At 38.2% G+C, this 23,342-nt stretch overlaps 1 protein-coding gene across 1 annotated transcript; it reads right to left on the bottom strand.

Moving 5' to 3' along the window:
• Nucleotides 1-709: 709 nt before the first annotated feature.
• MOK (MOK protein kinase) lies at nt 710-22,404 on the bottom strand. Its single transcript, XM_039381120.1, is given in 17 exon segments — nt 710-4,832; nt 4,835-5,039; nt 5,041-5,056; nt 6,341-6,483; nt 6,485-6,515; nt 6,899-6,985; nt 9,169-9,301; nt 9,349-9,492; nt 9,495-9,531; nt 9,760-9,763; nt 10,972-11,005; nt 11,008-11,037; nt 14,733-14,784; nt 15,432-15,576; nt 16,382-16,453; nt 18,178-18,288; nt 19,419-22,404. Coding segments are annotated over 17 exon segments (1,536 nt in total). The 5' UTR covers nt 19,586-22,404; the 3' UTR covers nt 710-4,707.
• Between the last annotated feature and the right edge of the window lie 938 nt (nt 22,405-23,342).

Below are 23,342 nucleotides of genomic sequence, written 5' to 3'. Positions count from 1 at the left end.
CTGAGACTCTTTTGTTTTACATCAGGCATCTCATTTATAATTCAACGCTCTTAAACTGATAAGTGTGACAGGGTCAGACAGATCCATGGATTTGCAGAGGTTAAACGCTGTTTGTCTGAACACTCCTCATTTTTAACCAGTCAGCAACACAACACACAACACTTAAATTGTTTTCAGTGGTTCTTGCAAAGATTAACTCCTCTTTCCCCCCAGAGATGCTGCTCCATGTCAAGCCTTGGAAAATAGAAGTATCTGTCACATTCTTCCCTTTATCCTATGTAGCAATGATCACAATTGGGATTTTGGAATCCTGCAGGCAGAGTGGAATGGAGGCTGCTTGCCTGGGACCGTGAACTTGCCTGAGGGTGTACGAGCTGTATCTGAGGCACATGTTACTGCCCTTCCTGCTCTCCAACGATAAAGCCTGGTAGAAATTTTTTAATTACATGTAAAATTTAGACATTTTCTGGCATGAGAAGTGATTTTTTCCCCCAGAAATTAATGAAAATTTTGGGAGAAGCAGCTGCAGTATCTCCTTGTAACTAAGTCTTAATCTTGCTATGCAGCCATGTAGAGAACTGCTAGATATGTTTATAAGCTGGGAATTAGTTGCCTACTTTATTCAAGATGGAGCTGTACTTTACAATGCTTATCTATTTGTGTTCTTCTAAAATATGAGGGATGGGGAAAATACTGAAACTGAGCAGGATTATTGTTCAGAAGTCTTGTTTTATTAACATAGTGGGTTTAACTGTTAAAATACAGATAAACCTTGTCACTGAAAACTAGTGTAGTTATCTCTCTGTAGACTTCTTTTATGTATGCGCTTCATACGGTCTGAGTCAAAATGAAAGAGTTGACAAAATATGCAGTAACTTTAAAAGACTTTTTTCCTTCAGCTGGAAAAATACAAAACCAGTATGGAAAGAACTGCAGTATCCAACATCAGGGTAACAACAGCAGCTACTCGTATCCATGTTGTCCCTGCCACAAATCCTAGTTCAGCAGCACACAAGGAATATTGTGTGTGTTTTCTTTTCTTCTTTACTATTTGGGCAATCATCTAGAAGCTTGAACTGCTTGTGCCACACTCTGTACCATAGGGAAAAAAAATCTTATAGGAATAAATAGGATACTAATAACTTACCGGGAAAGAACTTAAGAGTTCTACTGTAGATACGGCTCTTAATAAACTTTTTCCTACTACATTAAAAAAAATAATTAACAGGGAGGGGAACACAAATAATCTCAATATGGAATTTTAGCTGAGAGAATGAGGGTAGGAACAATACTTGCCAATTTGCAGTTTAAAGTTTGATGTATTGTAACTATAAAGCAGGTGGGAAAACTCAGGTTTGCTTATTCATCCAACTGCCAGAGAAGTGTAAATTGTCTCCAGAGGTTTAACAGCAAAGAACTTGTTATGAAATAAATATCCTTGAAGCACTGTATGTGCCACACTGTGTAAGATCCACCTGAAAGTGTAAAAGAAATGAAAAAAAATTCCAACATGGTCCTTCACTTACTTCAGATTTGCAATTTTCACAGCAAAAATGTGACATTGCCATTTTCATGATAACAGCCTGACCGCCCCAGATACAGGGTATGTGATAACATACAAGATGTCACTGTGGTAGCCTCTTCTCTTCAGGTTAAAACTTACCAAGAATTCTGACTTTGTATTTTTCCTGGCATATGAATAATCACCTACCTGATATATTAATTATGAAAGGCAATAACACTGGCAATAACACTTTTGAAATCAGGAAGGTACCAAACTGTGCAAACACAATTTGAGGGGAATTTTTTTTTTTAGTTGAAATACTTAAATTTCAGCATCTGTGGTTTGAGGCTTCTAGAAAAAGGTTACAGGAAGCTACCAACACAATTAATACATCTCTATCAGGAACATAGTTCTGCTAATCTGAGCTTTGACCTCCTGCTAGGTAAGAGAGCTCTTAGAGTGGAAACAATCTGTCAAATGTGGGTAGTAGGATTTGTCCTCTGTTTTTTTGTAAGGAATTAACAACAGTGGAGAGCAAGCTCCCTTGGATCCAGTAAGTTACCTATTTTCAGACCATCATTTTTACAGCTGCACACTATGCTCAGCTCCAGATATATTAGCACTAAGCAACTCACCATTTTCCTCTACGGAAAAAAAGACTGGATAAGCTCATGGCACCTTCTGCTCAAGAGATCCAAAGGTAAGAAGTCTGAGGCTGCTGTTACACTGTGTTGCCTATAGACTTGCAGTCCTTAATTCCATTTCCTAAGTGTAGTATCACACCTTTCTTTTATATATACATATGTATAAACCTATGCTAGTTTATATATATATATATATATCTTATATATTTAATATATATATAAACCTGTGGTAGTTATTCAAACAAATACAGGATTGCCTTATGGTTGAAGTTCTCCGTCAGTATAAGGTGCTAACATAAAAGCAGGACAAAGTAGAGAGATGATTAACTGGAACATGTAACAGAGCAGGAAAACTCATCCAGTCACGGTAGTTTTATGTACCCTCACTGCACTTGGGAGACACCCTGGTCAGGAGCACATTTTCTGCTTGGAACTGGAGGAAAGCAGCATCCATCCACATGGGTTTTAATAAAATGAGAAAGAGCAGTTACCTGTACCACTGTGTTCTGCTGTTTAATTCTCCCTTTGTTTCGATGTTCTCACTCTACTGGTGCAGAGCACTTCCTCCACTAAAACTCAGCTTATGTATTTGTTCAGTCCTAGTAAGAGAAATCTGCTCTTCCTCTGGCACACCTAGGGCGAGTAGCAGCAGTACAGGTTTCCCTGCAGAGCCTTGTTTAAGTGCTGTAGCCTTATTTTACAAGAATTCTTGCCAGGGTAGGATATTTTTCCATTCTTGCTCTTGAGATTCTGAAAGTTCGCTATGAACAAACAGAATAAATTGAACAAAGGTATGTGATGCAGGTGCACAATATTTAACTTGGATAGTCAAATTTGAATAAATACAAAAAAATGACTCCCACAGTATGCACCACCACATTTACCCTGTGAATATTTTCACATTTTAAAGAACCTGCTAGTAAATGTCACATTGATCCTCAGTACAGTATGTGAAAATAATACCTTCTTCAAAACATGAAGATAAACATAAGATAGACAAGTGCTTTTTAAGCAGTAGATGTCAAAAGGACTCATAAAGAACTTGAGTCTCATGAGCTTCCCCACATTCTGGGGAATTCGGGTGTGTTCAAAGTTGCCCAGAATCTGAAAGGCAGAACAAGGAACAGGATCTAATCCAGTCACAAAAGAACCTTAAAAGTGCTGAGAGGCCTCTTCTGAAAAAAACAACCAACCGACAAACCACAACAAAAGGAGCGTAATGAGAGCATAATGGGCATAACTTTTATTCTAGATGACTTGTATCTTTACAAAATCTTTTTGTTAACCTATATTTTACTGCATTGTTTGAGCTGCATCTTAACTGATTAGAAATAAATAGTTTGAACTTAGAGCAGTAATCTCAACCTGATGCCTAATGCTTGGACGTGATGTGCTCCCCAGTGTGTTTTTCATGGTGCCTCTCTCACAACACACCCTTTGCCTCCTGCTCATGGCTGGGTTTTTGAACAGCAGCACCAAACCCCAGTGTTTGGTTATGGAAAAAAACGCTGATCACTTCCCAATTATGAGCAGACTAACTTCTATAATTTATAAAAAACCCAAAAAAGTTATTTGCCAAACCTGTCCTCCATAAACACTTGGTAGGCAGAAGATTTTTAATCCCCCAGCTGAGTATGACTTGCACAGACTCTTGTTTTCTAAATAACAAAACTGTCCTGGAACACATCACCAATATGTATTGCAAATTAATTAATGCAAATTTTTAGATCTCAGGAGTTTTAAAATCAATGGTATCAAGCTGGAATAACGATTCTTTCCAAGGAAGATAAGGATGTTGCCCTTTAACTCTTACCTTTTATAGCAATAGGAAACTAACTTGTTACTGATGATCTGTGTGCAAAATTTCTGAAGTATGATGAACTACATGCCTTCACTGTGCTTTTAAGCCACTGGCTGCAATATCAGTCCCTCTTAAGACTTCTGATTAAAGTTCAGATCAATGGCTTGAACCAAACTATGACTAAATTTTACTTGCTTTCGAATCAGATAAAAAGTTGGTTTAGCTTTTAGCTAGCTTATAGTTACATAAAAATACTCAACAGTTACAGAAACTGCATCAAAACCAAGTATCTCATATGATTGCACAATCTCAGTAAAACCTGAGGTGGAAGTTGCTGAATACAGGAGGAGAATAATTTCCAGAGCTGACCAAAAAAGAAATAAAATTTAAATCTAAAAAAAGTACAGCAGTTTGCTGACATTGGTAATGTAATTTGAAAACTTACATTCTGTAGATAACATTCCATTCCTAATACTTGAGCTCAAAGAATCCTTTTCATGTTATTTTTAACCAACCTCCTCCTCCACCAGGTTCTAAAAGGAACAAATACTTAGGAAGTTAAATGCAGAATGCTCTGTGCTCTGCCAGAACAATGCTTTAATTAAATATTGACCCACTTCAGGAACAGAATACCAAAATGATAGGATAGCAGCCCTCAAACCTTGTGGGGTTTTCCTACAAATTGTCAGAGCAACAAAAAACCAGGCACTGCTGTTCTTGTTAGATCTTTAACAGCAGAAGCACGACTGGGTCTCTCTTCACTGCACAGCCGTGCTTTTCCTCACTCTTCCTTCTAAAGCAGGCGAGTAGAAATGTTTCAGGGAAGACTTAAATGCCTTCTGTTTCTCAGACTGTTGAGGAAGCAACAGAAGTTTGAAATACGCTTCAATGGGCGAGTGAGAGTCTACACCTCAATGTTTGATCCAATAAATTTAACAGACTGGAACACAGGGTTTCCACCGCTTTCCTTAGGTGCCCAGAAAACTGAGTGCAGTGTAGGAGTAGAACAGGAAGTCAATTTGGCTACTCCAGAAGAATTTCATTTTGGTAAATCTCCAAGAGGAGATCCATTTTGTTTTGTTGTTTGTTTTTTTTTCCTGGACTTTCCTAAGAGAATGCTTTTAAAATAAATAAACAAGGTTCAGGTTTTTTTCTGAGAACATCTTAAGGAATAAAATTAAAACAGAAAATCCAAATAATCAGAGAAAAAACCCCAAACCGTGGCCAAATACTATTTCAGCTCATTCTTTTATAAAAATGACTTGCCTTACTTGATGTTTCTTGCCATCTTTCCTAAAGGAACTCCTTACAAAGCCTACATTGATGAACTCCAGACCTAAACTGGTGGAAAAAGTGAACTCTCCTATGGAAGGAGAGTTCATGCTTTCAAGGTTGAATGCACAGCAGAAAATAATTTATAATTTTTCTTTGCTACTGTAGCACAGGGTTTTTTTGAGAAAAACCTGTATTTGAAAGTTTTTGATGTAGTACTAAGTTCCATCTCACCTTGTCGATACAGCAAACCCTTAAACGTTGAGTTTTTTCACATAGCTGGTATATAAACAAAGTTTTAGTTTGCCAAAATTTTTAATCAGATCTTAATTTTTTATTTTGTGTCAAAAACAAGCTTAGGATTTTCCCAGATATCATCTAAATTTGCTCGAAATGTAGACTGAAGCCCTGAAAAGGCAAAAGCACACTTTCTGTCTCTGCCACAACTTCATCTGCAAACTCTCTAAGCCAAAGGCAGACAGCAAAACCAGGATGGTGATATTTAAAAATAAAGGCGGAGCTGACCCTTTAAGTAACGGTAACTCTGACAAAAGTCTACTGAAGGGATTATGGGGTATCAGAGCTTCTAAATTCTAACTCATGTATGTCAGGGATTTGGGGGGAGGGGGAAAGGCATCAGACCAAATAAAGATCCGTGTTTAGGCAGACGGAATAAACCCAAGTAATCAGCTTAAGTTAAACATTTGTTTCTAGCTAACAAGCTCAGTGCTACAAATTACTTTCTCTAAATGGGCTGACAATTCTTCCACTTAAATACTACCTGTCTTAAACTTGCCTTTGGAATTTGGCACACATACGGAGGTACTCGCCCTTATGTATTTCTTAATAATCTTAGTTTTTTGTGCACGGTCAAAGCTTGTGTATCAGCTGCCCTAAAAAGTCTGGGGGAAAAAGAGTAGAGAAAAACATCAGTTGTGCTTTAGGTGAGGTTTGGACTCAAGGCAAACAATTACATTGACTTGAGTTACATTCATTGTATTGCAAGCCAAGAACTCGCCCTGGAAGCAAATTTCATTTCAGTCCAGCTGAAGTAAGGACAGCACTCCCTAAACTTTCTGATTTTAGTCTTCAAGAATGAAGTGATTTGAAGTCACTTGCCAGAGTTCCTGAAAATAAGGGTGCTGTAATGCTTGATGGGCAGCAGTTCTCTAATTGTGGTTGTATTTTATCATTGCATGCAGGAGAGAGAAACCTTTGGCAGTCAATTTGTGCACTAGAGGAGGTTTTCCTTTTCCTTTTTTTAAAGGGGAAATCAAAACTAGAAATTCTTGACCTGTGTTAAGCAAGCTAAGGAAAAAATTATTCATGCATATTCAGAGAGGATTACAATTTACTGAAAAGAAAGAATTCATCAGATTTAGGTAATCATTTATTAGGGACAAGTAAGTAGTACTTAGGAAAAAGATGTTTTCTTTCCTAAAATGTTACATCATTGGCCTTAAGGATACTATGGAAATAAAAGGCCAAATAAGACTGACATAGGCTCAGATTTTCTCTGGTCTGACTGTCTCTGGGTAGGGATAGAAGACGCTGCTCTTGGGTCAGCACGGAATGAGGTGTTTGTGGTGGTTCCAGAGCAGAATTTGCACAGGGCTGTACAGTTCTGTTGTAGATATTTAAACAGTGAGATTAATAACTGTGGGAGTTTATACTTAGTGCTTGAACTTCTTGAGAGTTGTTTTAGCAAGAGTGCCTATAATGTGGATTTTTGAAATTTGGTCCAGCTCATCAGGTCCAAGAAAACTGCAAGGTAAGAGATGGTATTAGCACTAGAGAAGACACAGTTAAACTAGTTTAGTTGCATAGCTGCCACTTTGATGAAAAACAAATAATTTCTAAAGAAGATAACAGGTTAGAATTACTCATCTGTGGACAGTTTAATAATACCGACCAACAACTGATGGATAACGTGAGAAGCAGAGCAACACAACTGCAGGTTTGGATGGAAAGAGTAGTTTGGGTTTTTAAACAGAAGCTTGTAGCTGTAAACTCTCCTCACTGGTTTGGGTAAAATATGTAAAGAGAACATCCCTCTTGGTGAAGGACAATGGATCTGGGATTTTGTTTTCTTCTAGTAAAGTGGCAGATCCCAGAAGACAATGGGGTTTCCTCATTTTAAGACAGCAAGTCAAGCAGTCCCTCTTGCTATGTATGCACATAGAGGTACATATTTATCACACTCTATTCCTAACAAACAGGTTCTTTGCAAGCAGGAATACTGGAAAGATGGTAATTTGAACTGCATTCCTGAGCTTGATCCTCAGTTAATATAAAACTTGTATAGAGTCCTTGAAAACACTGTTATCATAACAGAGCAATCTGACTTTAGTCAGGTCCACTACCATTCATTTCCTGTACATGTTACTTTTTTCCTTGGGCTTATAATTTAAGAAACACTTCAGCAGCACCATATGACTCTTGAAAGCAAATCATTCGGCCCTCTTTGTAGACAGGGTAAACTTCTTTTTAACTGTTTGCAAATTCAATCAAACAGCTGGCTGCACACTACTCTAAATGTCTTCATAAAGCTTTGAGTTGAGGAAGGAGAGAAAAAATCTGATTCACGTTGTGCAGCTGTATCAAGACAAGCAGCTGGGAGTAGCTTGTGTGAACAAAAAAATGTGCTGTCTTTGAATGTAAAACTAACATAGTGAAGAACAACTGTGCAAGCCATGAAGAAGTGCAATCCAGGAATCATGATTTAGATGGAACAGAAAGAGGGAAACTAAGATTTGAAAGATCAGCATGGCTGGGTAAAAGACTAAAAGTTCTTACACAATGCCATGTAAAGCATAAAGGCTTATGCAAACACTGAACAGCAACAACTGCACGATACACTGAAAACGAAACAATCCTGTCCATAACATCCTCTAGCTTGGCAAGACTACCTCTTTAATTTGGCAGTTTCCAATAAACATCCCTCATTTCTCTCTGAGCACACCTATAAAGTCTCTGAAAATGTGCAGTGGTTGCAAGAAGTGAAATTTTTTACATTAAGCTAAAATTACAAGGAAATATTTTTAAGGGGTTTTTTTTGCCCTAAGAAAACTTGGAGAGTTTGCAGTGTGTAATTTTCTTGCCAAACTTCAAAGCCCACCTGATTCAGACTGAAATGAAACAACGTGGCATTTTTAAGGCTTTTGGTCCCAATTACTTGCAAGAGTTCTGCCACATTTGGGATTTTTCTATTAACAGTTTTCTGGCCGAAGCAGAACTGTTTCTACAAGTTAGCAGGCAAAGCATAATGGTTGTCATTTAATGTGATGGTGATGGCAGCAGCTGCACTTGCCATGTGGAGGAGGAGGAAAGAAGCAAAGCAAATGTTATCACTCCTGGTTGCATATCATAGACAGCAGTGTGGGAGGAGAATAAAGAAGAACTGCTGCTGTTGCTAGGGTACAAAAATATTGGAGAAATACTCATGGTGGATATTTTTCCTTTTTTCTTGAAGACTAGTGACAAATTTTTCGAGTTATAGTTTCATCATCACCAAAAAGCTTAAAGGAGTTTAATCTGGGTTTTCCTGAACTCTTCCTTCATCAGAATCCGATTTCAAAATATCCCAGCACACGAGGTCTTAAACAGCACCAGGGTCTTAAATGCACTATACTAGAAATCAAAGTCATAAATCAGAGGGAGTGTATTCTCTAATCTCCTCTGGTTTTGCAAAAACTATTAGTAAGTCAAAAAAGAGGGAAATATTTCATCACCAAGTGTATTAACTACACTGAGAATAGTTAGTGATGCTCATGAGAGGAAATGAGCCATACTATATACAGAGAAAAGCAGAAAAAGTAAAATTTTACTAAATCTGAAGTCATTGGGGGAAAAAAGTGTTCAAAAATGTTATTTTCTTTGTAAATAAAATGGTTGTAATGTTGGTTGTACTATGTTCTCTTGAATATGCAACTGCTTTTATTACTAACCTGCCATAGGGTGAAGAGAGTGCCAGGCCAGACCGGATTACTGCCTCATGAACCCTGCAGATTAAGCACAGAAGAAGCTTCCACAAATCCATGGAAACGAAGATCATATTACCACATGCCCTTAATTTATTTACTTTTGATTATCTTGAATAACAATAAGAAAAGCCTTCCACTGAACACTGTACCTTGTGATTTCACAGAAAACACAGCCAGCACTGCACATACCCATTTTGTAACTTTAGTGGCCATTTGCAAGGAAACATTCAGGTGTTGGGTACCAGCGTGGGGAGGCACAGCCCATATGTGCCTGCTGAGAACAGATACCCTACAGGATCCAAAATCTCCCAACTTCAAGGTATTCTGCTGCAAAAACAAGTAATGAATTTCAACAAACTACAAACAGCGAAATATTCAATCAAGTATTTTCCTTAAATGTGTGAAGTCATCATAAAAGAAATGACAGATTACTTTAAGAAGAAACTTTCCAAAATACCAGGGGTATCATAGCAGTAAATAGCAAGTAAATACCTTTTAAATAGCAAGTAGCTCCAGGCTTGAAGGTAATCTCTGTCCCACAGTATGTGCATATACCGTTCTGTACATCATTAAAAGAAAGACCTAAGAGTTAATTGAAGAGCATATGGACTATTACTGAAGGGAAGGCTGCTAAATAGGACATCTAGATTAAGTTATTAGAGTTCTTCTGTTTAGCAGTGATATAATAGGTGGCTTTGGCTTCTCCTGTACACTTCTGTGACTTAAAAGAAAAATTTACCTCCAGAAAATAAAGTTGCATAAACTGAATTTAAAAAGCCTTGCTTTTCAAACTTTTAGCAGAATAACCTTCTGAAACTGTCAGGAGAAATTATTCCAATGAAGAAATCTTCTGAAAGCCAATGTCTTCTCACTTTTGTATAACTTCCTCTAAATGTAGGAATTGAATGTAGAAAGAAAGAACTGCAGAACTGAGCCCTGCTACTTGTATCTAGGTTAACACAAAGGAAAATATATATTAATAGAGGATAAGAACAGGTTTTTAGATTGGAGGGAATACATGCAGGCTGTTATACACCTGAGTTATTTCAGGTTTTAGCTAGTAACAAGCTTGCTGGTTCATTCCCCAAGATCAGGAATACAGTATTAGAGGTAACTGTGTATATATTTTTTTTAAAACTGCACCTTTATTCATAAAGAAACATTACCTTCTCAGAGTTAAATGTCCTCACATGAAATTAATTACCTTTATTATTTTTTCTGATTTCACATCTCTCTGAAATATCCTATTTCTGTACTAATATAAACACATAAGAGAGAAGAATTCAGTAAAAAGACAAACATTATCAGTGCTTCCAGTTATTTGTAAAAAAAAATACTTAGAGAAATTAACATTTTTTCAAACTTATCAACAGCATAGTAAAAAAATTAGTTTTGCCACTATGGTGAGACAACAGCAACAGGTATTGGAATGGGGAACAGGCAAGTCCAGGGAGGGGATGCCAGGCTTTCTGCTTCTGCTCCCACTAGGACTACCTGAGGATTGCAAGGGCCACCCCCTCTCAGGAGGGCTTCCTGCCACAGGTCCTGGAGCTCCTTTGGGATGCTGGCAGCAGCTTGGGCTGCCTGATGCCTTCCAGGGCTCTGCTGCAAGCAAAGATGCATCTGGGCAATGGCCTCTTCTCTCCCTGCAGGTGTCTGCTGCTGCCCCAGACTGTTCTATGTCTCTGCTTAGAAACACCCTGAACTAAATATATGCTACATGTGCTGTAAAGTTGTTGCTGAACCAGGTCTCTTACCTATGTGTGCATTTGAGATTTGCATAACTGGTACACGTTGTTCTTAATTTTTTTTCAAGCAATGGCTTTCTCCTTCCTAGAATAAAATTTCAAGTTGTGTAAGTCCTTTTTAGTAAAGAACAGAATACAAATACTCTACTCTTCAGCTTCCACAGATGCACTGATATCACCTTTTTCGATTATACTATTTCTGTCATTTATAGCTAGCTTGGTAATCTATCTTCCACTCAACTTCAGACATAATTTAGATTTCAGTGTGCACCAGAATAGCTCAGCTAACAACTGTCAATTCAAGAGTCTGTAAGCTGCCTTAGTTTTTACTGCATGTATTTATTGCAGTATCTGTTCCCCCAAGTTCCAACAGAACTGCAATATTTCACTTCGGAACATCTAATTTCCTCTCTACACAAAGCAATTGTCCTTAAGGTTCAAGATTCATATCAATCACCTCAAGTTACTGCAGTGCTTAAATGACTGTGATTCACATTTGAATTGCAAATTAAAGGTTAACCAGTGTAGTTTGGCTTGCTGTTGCTGTTAGGTAATAATTACAGTTATAAAATTTATCTATTTTTCAGAGCCATTCAGTAACTGCTCAGCTTTTTTCTTTTATAGGCTCCAAAGGCCTTTTAATCTTGCTGTAATGCCTTTATGTAACGCTGCAATGCCATCAAGGGAGGCAGAAATGATCACATTTTTGAAAAACAAAGCAGGTACTGATCTGCCTGATGACAGTAGTATGAGTAATTGGCTGGGGAGGAGGAGGGAGATTATCAAGACAGTAACTCATTGAGGCCACCAGTCCTAGCAGCCAGCGAGACTTGTGTTCCCAACTGATTACAGGGCTCCTCCAGGCAGCCACATAATCCACTGAGCAGGATTAGATCACAAAGCACTTCGAACACAGTACCACTTACATTGGGAATTGTAGTGGTGGTGCCCCTGTGGAGATAAATGGTGCTTTAAACGTCAGGATTTTTGTCATTTATAATAGAAAAGATTTTATAAAATGCTGCTACTCAAATCAATTGGGATTATTATTAGTATTTAAGAAATCAGGCCTTCATAAAAAGAAGTCATGCTCAATTGCTTTTTCATTACAGTTCACTAGTAGAATCTGGAGCAGATGCTCCTCTGCTTCCAAATTTATCATTAGAGAAACCCTATTTGGCAGTAATGGTGAAGTGAATCCTAAAGTAGTGGCACTTGAGTCTTCTGTCATTTCACTTGAGGCATCCCCCACACCTCTCTCTGAGACATACCTTTTACATTGCTTTAAATGACCAAACTGCTCTTGATTAAACAAAGGGCAAGACTCTTCTTCAGTTATTAAATGACTTGTGATTCCACTGTAAATTAACAGCAAGAGAATTATGACTTCATGTAAAGACCAATAGCCTTGTCTTGATTGAAGTAACACGGATCTCTTGGTTTATTAAGGAAAAAACCAAAAGTATCAACTTTCCACATTAGTAGCATTACAGTGACCTGTTCTCCTAATTACACAAGTGTCTCCATACACCTTGTTAAATTAAAAAATTCATTTTCAGTCAACTCCTGCTTCAAGTTTTTCTTCATTACAAAATATTGTACAAACCATGCTTGCCTCTAAATCTTTCTAATGTAAAGATTTTTAAAATTGTTCTGCACCTACATTAAACCTGATTTTGCAAGACAGAGCAGTCAGGAAATGACAGGCATTCGTGTTACTGTAGAAACTTAGCAAAGACTACAATTCCTCTGAAATGTAACTACTTTTGTACCCTCTGCAAATGGTTTTGTGACAGAGCATTGCTAATGAACAATTGAATTGTTCAACAAATTAGTAATGCACTCCTTCAAATCACACTGCTGAAAATTCCAGAGGAGCTCCTTCTACTTGCCATTGTTGTGTAAAGATCCTCAGTCAGTAAGGCTGAGAAATAAGATTTCTGGCTCAGAAATAAGATTATTTTTCCAGATTAATTACGTACTTGGACCCTTTGCTGTATTTATTGTTGTTACATTTCTTGACTTTGCAAGAAGCCACAACTAAAGTTGTTTGGGGAGAAAATGGATAAAAACCTATTTCTGCCCCATAGGAAATTGTAGTAAATGAAAATTTACTTTTAAACTCCAAAATTAATTTCTTAAAAATGCACTGTACCTGAGACAGATTAAATGCTTGCATACTTCAGAATATCAAAATACTTTTTTGGGTATTTATTATAATCTCCATAGGAATATGTTGTTCATTTTCCTGTTTTATTCCATAATTTGACAAGCTCCACCCCATGTGCTACCACCTCATACAACATGAAAAAAAGACACTGTATCATGGGAAACACAGTCCAGGAAACACAAAACCAGGATATAAAGAAATTCAGGTAGACCCAGATTAATGTTCAGATAACCCCTAACTGCAGCATTTCAGATTACTATTGAACATAGATTTCATTTTTAACTGATTCGCCGTGCCATAGAAATGGAGGTTATTAAAACTAAGTGGTAGGAAGATAATCTTCTTATGGAAAACCTGACTTCGATAAAAACTGTATTTAAAAAAAACACAAACAAAACCAGAACATACTGAAACTATGATTCTAATTTTCATCTGAATACAATGCTTGATATAGCAGGCTCTTTCACATGAAAAGGAGAGAAACACTGAGAAATGTAACCAAATGAATGCAAGTACTCTGTTGTTAAAAAAAAAAAAAAGGCAGTTAAAGAACAAACTTAAACATTCTGATTTTTCATAAATGAAGTACAGTATCTTTCCTGGAAGGAGAAGATGCAGGATTGTTTTTAATAAATATGCAATTACTCTGACTTCTCAGGATAACAAATCTACCCTGTAAAAACAAAATGTCTAATTAAAACCAGCAAACACTAATGTCTCCTTCAGTCATCAGCAAACAACTGTATTCTAATCTCACATTCTTATGTAGGTCAGAAAGAGAGTTACTCCTTTTGTTAGAGACCTGAATGCTCAGTGTCACGAATGTCATGTTCAGGAGCAAGTCTTTGTTCTGTTACACTGAGTGACAGTTGTGTGCTCAGTTATTTAAAATAATCTCCCAATTAAGACATTAAAAATTCTTAATTATTCATTTAAAAAAAACCTCTTTTGATAATGAATTGTAAGTATATGCCCCTTCATTTGCTGTAACTTTCTCTGTTAGTGTTTATACAAGATTTGGTTTTAAATCAGATTTTGTTCTAAACTTTTTTGTAGGAACTCTTCCTTAAGCTTTGTGGTCTCTGACATGCTTCCACAAACAGCTCCAGAATTTTTAAATAATGGTGGTTTCAGGGAACAATGTTATTTTATAAAGAAAACTTGGTAAAAGGCATTTTTACTAGATATAAAAACTGAAAATCGTTATTCATTGGTTCAATAGTTTTGAAACAAATGGGAATAATTTTCTTATTACCTCACTGCAAGTCCTGCCCTAACAAATCACAGAATCACAGAATATGCAAAGTTGGAAGAGACCCACCTGTTTAAGTTTTATTTTTTGTTACATAAAGCAATTATTTTCTCTTTTGCAGTCAAGGTTGTTTGACTGTAGAATAGATGGCCATGGACCTGATGAGAAACCTGCATTCATGCCTTAAACAAGTGGGTATATTCCACTGACAAGAGCTAAAGGGAAAAGCAGTACAGCACAAAATTTCCCTGTGAGTTTTATAATCTGTAACAGTGAACAACCAAGTGAAACATAATTAATTCCACTTTGTGATCTACACAAGGAGAATTTGTGTGCTTCTTAAGCATATGCTACATACCTTTTATCAGTTCATAAATAGCCACGTCCATAAATTCACACAGCCAGCGTTTCTATCATTGCAGAAACAAGTAAGGAGACTTTAACCTAGAAATAAAATTTACATGTTGATTTGTATACAGCATAGAAAAAAGTACTTAGTTTAACCGGTATTAAAATGGACATTTTCATTTTTAATTGATCCTGTCTCAGAGAAGTTTTTAAACTTAAGTCTGAGGTATCATAGTTTTAGCTTATACTATTTGAAGTGTCCACTGCAGAAGTTAACTGATTTACTCAAGAAGGATGTCTTCTGGTCATATCACTCTGTTCAGAAATTTCCAGTAAATTAACTGATACAGTTTTACAATAAAAGGCAGGAAAGCCATTACAGCCAATATGTGAAGATACTTTCTAGTTAGATCACCAGTAGTGTTCTATTGCATGGAAATGAGTATCTGACTGGAATCACTGTTTTGCTGACAACAGCAATTTTAAGTATAATCATGATATAATATATCTGACACTTTATTTTCCATTTCGCTGCCCTGCAGAGGCAGACAGCTTTAGGTCTTCAGTTTTCCCTGTAAGATAATTGCATTACAGCACATCTGCCCTGCAATGCTGTGTTAAACCAGGCAGTAAAAGGTGGGGGTACAATCTGCAGTTCAGCTCAGACAGAGAGCAGGAGCTCTGTGAGCTGGCTGGCCAGCTGGGTTACACTTGGGTAACAACACGGCAGCTGAGACTGAGAATTCCAGAAAGCCAAGCTGCTGACACCATTACCGGCTTCCCATGTGTTTGTAGGAAACAGGCCTGTCATTAACAGTGTAGCACCCGAGCCTGGAGCAGAGGAATAAGACAGCCTGAAGGGCAATATAACATATTTTAGAGCAGTTGACAAGTTTTGTGTCAAGTATTTGAATAATGAAGGCTATGTCTGCTGTTGCAAAGCAATGGAGAGTAAATGCTGTCATAAAACGTGATCACTCTGTGAGACAGAACATGTCCCCAGAAGACACTGAAGTGCCTAATGAGCATAAGGAACCCAACTTCATCACTGGCTGATCTCTTTCCAAATGCACAGCTCAGCTGCTGTCTCATTCTGAGATCTAAACTTTTACTACTTGCAAAGGGGTTTCTGTAAAGTTACCTGTGAAATGACACTGCCAAATAGTTTGCCTCGATCCCTAGTTCAAACTGACAAGTCAAACCAAGATCCTTGAAGTACCAGAGCCTATTCCAGCAGATAAGCTCTGAGTGTGCCTAACCAACACACTGTCCCAGTAGCCATGATGTGCAGTGAAAACACTAAACTGGATACGGAACATGGGTTGAAATCACCAGCAAGTAGTACACATTATGAGATGACATTTAACTATGCTTAACATATATTTAGTCTGTAATTTTAATACTGATGTTAAAATATTTTTTGTCTGCTGCAAAACAGACAGAGAAAGTGAGAACTACACCACACTTTCTTATCAAAGGCAGGGATGTAGACTTCAGAATTTGAGAAATGTATTGTTTTTTCTTTTCTGTTGAAATAAAAAGCTGGTTAAGTGTCTACAGGTTGTCTCTAGACCCAAAAGTTACTGGATATTGTTCAAATAAAGGAATAAGGAAGAAAGAAATGAATGCATCATACTTACAAAACAACTTCATGTAAGCATAAAGATAGTAGGATGTGGACTTCGCCTCCTTACTGCTTGTATTTCTCTCAGATTATTCCCTTGTTTCATACTGAAGTTGAATTGAAAAGACTGACTTGGAGTCAGGGACTGGATTATAATTGTCTTTGTTCCTTGCCACGAGACTGTCAGAACCTACTCCACTCTAGTCTGTCACTGAACTTTCAAATGCAGGACCTGACAAATGGTTTGCCTGCTGTTTCTTTACTGAGCAAATCAGTAATTAATAAATGGCTTTAATCCTTCTTGCAGCCTGGAGTAGCTGGACTTACCCAAACAAGAGATGTAGTAATGTACTGTGCTCCAACACCAGTTACCACGCCAAGGAGCTACCTGGCAGGAATTTTGTGTTGCATAATAGTATGTATGATATTGTTTCCTCTGTGCTGGTGCAGCATACATTCCAAACATTGCTCAGCATGATGCCTTGCCAAATGTAACATTTAAAATTAACCTCTTACATGACAAACAGACATTATTCAACTACTGTGTAATTATTTTTTTACCCTCCTGGACTTTAATAAACAAACAAAAAAAACATGCTACAGAAGCACTGTGGAGGATGCAGGAAATAAAGGGCTTTGCACACTGTTGAATGGATCAGAGCAGGACACATTTGCCTTTGCACAGTCAGACTTAAAGCGAAACACCAAAACAAAATTTTCCACTTTGAAGTGAGGAGAAATACCTTTTATGGGCAGGTTCAGCTTAAAACACTGTTATCTTTGCTAAAAGAGTTCACTTCATCAAAAGAATCTGTCAGTCAATTTATCAAAGGGCTAAAGGCCTAAAAGATGTTTTAGATAGCTACATGAAAGAGTCTGCTTGTTGAGCCCTACCACTAAGTTGTACACATCTGCCCTTGATAAAGTTAAGGAGATGGTTTAAATACTGTTTTGATCATAAATTGGACAATTCTGTCAGTTGTAGGAAACATATAAATGGACCAACAGATCTCTAACAACACAACAGAGAATCAGAAGCCACATTACTTGAAGGTATTTGTGTCCTTTTTTTAACATATAATCTTTGAAGCTCTGAGTTACATTGTGAAATCTTACCTAAGAGCAAAATGTCCCATTTAACTTTGTACAAATGAGTCATTCCCAGTGATTTCACTAGGAACTCACTATATTTAACTGAGAATACAAAGTCAATAACCCAAGAGGCACTGGTTGGCACTTACATACTTGGAGGAGAATGTCAAGTCTATGTCTACACCCAGCCCTCTCCTCTATTTTCCTAACTGATAAAAAAGCACCTGTTTTGTGACCATATAATGTCTAGCTGATGGATGTAATTAAATATAAATGCAAATATGATGTAGAACTAATGTTATACATGGACTAAGGATAAATACCTTCATTAAAACAGTATTTAAATAAGCCTGAAAAAAGCATTCTCCAGGGAGAGGACTGACACATTTCCTCCTCCGATTTTTATTTACAGTTAAAAGAAAAACAGGACGAGTCCATTCAGTGCATTTGGCAAGGCAGAAATCAACTGTTTAGTCCACATTCATCTTATTTTACCCTTGAACCAGTGGCCAGGTAGCATTTAATGCAGTGGTTGACATCAGCTGGAGCACTCAAGGAAATAACCCCCAGTGCCAAATGGGAAGGCCCTGCCTAATCAGCAGCAGAGTTCCCTTTCTGTACCACATGCAAACCTTTTTAAACCATGGCATTCACAAAACTTCACTTAGTCTTAATTCTATATTTCCCCACCAAATTTAAGTAAGATTTTCAGAGAATTTCTATGATTAATCACGCATACCTTTCAAAATGTTGCTTCATGTGTTTACATGCATAGTACTTTCCATTCCTAAGACTCAGTGTCTGCAGGACATCAGAAAATGCTCCCTCTCCTATCTTACCAACTGGTATCCTAAAAACAAAAATATCCTGTTTCAGTATGTTTGAAATTGTTATAATGACTGTATAACAATTCTTCACTGATGTGTTAAATGCTGACTAATGGAAAACTTAAATAAAAGGTGGGGGTTTTTTGTGAACACATAAGTTATTTGAGAGAAAATATAATGAAAAACAGTAAATGAAGTTTTGCTGCCCGTATTACAGAAATCTATTTTCCTGAAAGTAAAATACAGTAATCCTTAGACAATGAACTACCACCTTCTTGCTCAGAGACATGATTCCTCTGCAGGCAGCCCTTCCCACCTTTTTTCTGCTGCAGCACATTAGCAGCTCATATCTGAATTTATTCTTTGCTTCTCTCACAAAAAAACCCTCCAAAATCTCCAAACCTTTATTTATGCTGTACTGAAAACATAAAATTATTTTGGGAAGCAAGTGTATCATGGAATCATTATTCTAACACAGGGGTTATTTGTTGGTTTGGGTTTTTTTTTTGGGGGGGGGCTGTTGTTTGGTTTTGATTTTGCTTTTTTTTTTTTTTTAAGCAAAGCAGTTTCTGACTTTAAAGCTTTATTCCCATATTAAATTCAGGTATGAGTTTTGCACTAAAATAATGTTTGCCTTTGACAATGAAGTGCTCCAAACACAAGGATGTAAAAAGTCAGTCAATTCTAATTCTGCAGAAGTTTAAAGATGAAGCATGTAAGATAAGAGTTATGAAGAAAGCTTTATTTATATTAATTTTTCAGTCTTCTAATTTCTATCAGAATTGACATTTCTTTTCTTTCCTCCTTTATTCTCCTTCAGCTTTGTGATTAACTGTTCCTTACCAATCCCAGCGCCTGGTTACCTTCACCCACTTCATCCTCCTATTTCCTTTTATTTTTAGCATCTATAGATTCTATCCTTGATAATTTTTTCAGTAATTTCATCTGAGCAAAACCTAATTCTGGTTAGCTTTATGCTGCTGTTGCTTTTGACATGGTCTTATTATTCAAGGAAGATCCAAACCCAGTCATTTTGAGGGAGGCAGGGCAGGAAACTTATCACATTCAGCCCTTTATGGGTGTCAGAATAACTGTGGGAGTCTCAAGCTCTGTCGACAGCAGTACATTCAGTGTAGCTGCCTGTATTACTTACTGTGACAACAGTCCCTGGCAGGGATTTGTCCTGTGAGAACCAACACTCTGCGAGGCACCTTCCTTGCCTGGAGTGAGGACTCCTTCTAAGGTCAGTTCTCGAGCAGTTTCTGTCCTACTGCTTTGTTTTGGAAGATAAGAGAATTTGCTAGTAGAGATGGGGGCCATTTCGTGCCAGTTGCTCTTTGTGTCCAAGATTTCCAGATATGTTTAATTTACAAGTATAAACACAGCCTCACAGTAGAGAAAGCCTGCCAAGAAATTTTTCAGAGGGAAAAGTTACTTAGGCAAGGGCATTCTAATACTGTCTTCCAACTAACAATCAATTTGTGTTGTCTTCTCTTTTCTCCTCTTCAGCTTTCACACTTACTCCCTGTTAAAAAAAAACCCCTGCAACGAAACAACAAAAAGGTGTTTCGTTTCCTTATGAGCCAAATGCTTATATTTTAATTTAGTAGAAACTTTCCCTTTGTAAACCTTCCCTCTTTCTCCAATACAGTAGCAGCACTTCTGTAAAATTGTTGGTTGCTCTTCTCATTTTTATCATCTGCTGCTTTGGTTTTCTGATCACTGTCCATCCTGCTGCATCATAAACTAACTAATTAGGCCACCTAAATTTGAAAAATTGGAAGATGCAGCGTAGTTTAAAATCACTCACACCTTCTAATACACTTTATACAGACAATGTACATGCAGAACTATTTTAAAAGCAGACACAGAATTTGAAAATCATTATGGGTAAAGGAGGCAATTTCTAACAGAGACTCCGAAACAGAGAGGGCACCATGGGACTGTTTAATTCCTGTGGTTGCTATTTGATAACTGGACTGAGGAAATAACACACCTTGTCAGCAGAAATCACACATTGCACCGTGTTTTCCACCCTCACTGTAAGTTTTCATTTCCTATCTAAATTGCTAAATATAAGATGGAGATCATAAATTCAGAATATTTAAACCCCACTCTTACAGAATTCCAAAGAGAAATTGTCAATGGATTTTTTTGGTAGCAACTTATACTCCAACCAGTTAGAAACACAATGACTATACTTGATCATATAATGTCAGAGCCACCCCTGTGACAAAAAAAATACCCAAGGCAGACACAAAATAAGTTAACTATTTGTTGACCTACTCTTTTATTATAATAAATGGCAATCCCATATTTTTCTTTTCTCAAATGGAAGTAATTGATTCTCTGGCATTAAAAAAAAATAAATCATATGACCTGAAAATAAGATCTTAATATCTATGGCATACCAGCCATAGTGTTAATGAACCAAAGTACTTAGGCAGGGAAAGCATTATTGTACAAATTTCTTGAAAATATCTTCATATATATAAAGAAGTCACTTAGTATATGTTTATATAATTTGGGTTTGTTTGTATTTTCTTCTATACATGTATTTTACTCCTACGAGAGAAGTCCAGATGACAGGGGAGGGCTCAAAACAATTTGATCTCTTTTAAATTGAAGAATTCTAATAGTGCAAGAAGAGCTAATCCTTTACACACTTTAAAATATTCTTACAGCACTGAAGGTGTTTTTCATGTAAGCATATAAAGCTTGTTACAAAAATTTTTTACAACAGAGTGCTCTGTAGACAAACACTCCACACGCAACAAACAACTGAGCCTTCAACTTAAGAGAGAGCCACCCAGCGAAAAGAATGACAGCAAAGACCTCAATACTTTCAATTAATTGAACGACGTGCAGAATAAGGAATGAAAACAGTGTTATTTGACATATCTCTTTGAAGCATAAAATCAACATGTAAGCTCTGAACAATCAGCAGCTGAAAGAAAATCAGGCATTGTAAGAATAAGAGCATAGGAGTTTATATGGAATAAGATGAAATAAAATTTAGACTACCAATTTATTACAAAATTTGATTTTGCATCCACAAGCCAAGGTTTCTGGAGATTCCTAAAAATCCACTTCAGCACCATCCTGACCCTTTGAGAGTGACCAGGCAGCAACAAAACCCCACCAAAACAACAGACTTCAAACACACCCTGAACAAGAACAGCCAGGTCACAGCCCAGCAATTGTAAGCTATGAAACTTAGTACAGCTACAAAACAAAACTTATTACCACTTAGATTACCTGAATCTATGGTACTCAGAGATGAAGATGGACAGAAAGGTTAAAAATTTTAAGACTGAAGGCTTCTGGGATGAAATCAAAGGAAATGTTTTAATTACACTTGCACAGAACATTGAATGAAGGAGACCTAATCACTGGTTAGCACTTCTTTCATGCCATCTGTAACAGATATTATCTAACCTCTCCCTTCCCTCCCTTCTGTTTCAGCACACACAGATGCTCAGGCTTGGAATCGTTAGTGGAAAGGGAAATAAAGGTTAGGAAGAACAAGTCGTAGCAATGTGAACTCGTCTGACACCAAAAAAGTGGCCATGAATCATTCAACAAAATAGCAATTTCATGTGCAAGAGGCTACAGAACCTAGGAAATAAGGAACAGTCTAAATTAACATTATGGGCAAGTGATGGAATTCAAAGACAACACCACTGTAGCTAGAGAGCATGGAAGATTAATCATCATTTGGAATTAAAAAATCCAATAGAAAATGACAGAAAAGACAGCACTACAACAGTCAAACCAGGATGTTATAAAAATCTAAAGCAGACACTTTGTTACAAAGATGCCAAGATGCTGAGGAAGAAAAAGCCATGATGTTTAAGTATGACACTGATGCACCTGGGAAGGGAGAAGCATCCAAAGAAGTTTAAAAAGCTGCACGAAATTGAGCTTCAGTCAAAGCCACAAGACCATGGCACGTAATTATTGCACTCAGAGACACGCCAGATGTGCAAGGTGTGACACAGGATGATGTGAAGAAGGATGCTAAGAGCTGGAAGGAAAGACATGTAGAACAAGGAAAACTTAGCAATTCCCGAGAAAGCACTTGGAGAGACCAGCAGACAGACAGAGCGATGCTCCACAGCAGTGGGACAAAGATCTATTCGCACCCTGTCATGGGACGCAGAGGGACCAGCGTTGGCAAGTGAGATCCCGGAGCTGCCCACGGGCTGTGGGGACGGCGTTCCCGGGGGCCACAGGAACACCTACGGCCCCCTCAGCGCGGGTGCTCCCGGGGGCTGCGGCCCCCTCGGTGACCACCGGCCCCCCCAGAGGCGCCAGGCCCCCGCCACCCCTCAGGAAGGGCCCGCGGCTTTCCCTCGCGCCCCCTTACTGCGCATCCCGCGCCGTCCCGCAGGTCCCAGGCCGGGCGGGCGAGCAGCCGCTCCCGCCCCGGCCCCGCTGCCAGCGTTACCCCTCAGGCCGCCATGTTGTGTTCCCGTCGCCCCGGCAACCGCGCACGCGCCAGCCGCGCGCCCCGGCCCGCTGCACGCGGCACGCCGGGGGCGCGCACGCGCAGTACGCCCCTTGCCCCGCCCGTGCCCGCCAGGTGAGGCGCGTTTGGGAACGTTGGTGCTTGGTTTAAGTCTGTTGTTTTAAGGGAAAGGGGAGGCAATCCCAAAGTGAGCCGGCTGTCTGGACGAGAGCCACCAGGATGAGCAGTAACTGGGGGAAAGGTAATTCCGGTAGTGCGAGGTCGCAACCCATTGACCACGTACCCAAAACGGACCCCAGACTCAAATGGAAGGAAGAATGCGCCTGCCGACTAATTAGCACGAGAAGTGAGAGATTTAACTAGCAAATAAGGGTTTGAGTACTCGTTGATAGAAAAGCTGTGTAATTTGTAACCAGTGAATGCCGATGCCTTTGTTTGTTAAAATGTATAATAGCGTAAAGTTTTGATGATCAGTGAGCTAAAAGTTTGTGGGTTAGTGCCCAGTCCCCTACTTCGCGCAAACTGGAATAAAAAAACCTAGAAAACCCTCGCCTCGGTATGTGAATTGTCGCTGCGTTGTGCGTGAATTGAGTCGCGTTCGGGACA

Source organism: Pipra filicauda, unplaced genomic scaffold (genome assembly GCF_003945595.2).
Source record: "Pipra filicauda isolate LSUMZ 115617 unplaced genomic scaffold, ASM394559v2 scaffold212_size3012638_pilon, whole genome shotgun sequence".
NCBI lineage: Eukaryota > Metazoa > Chordata > Aves > Passeriformes > Pipridae > Pipra > Pipra filicauda.
The sequence above is the reverse complement of the archived record's forward strand: the minus strand, read 5'-3'. Positions and strand labels throughout refer to the sequence as shown.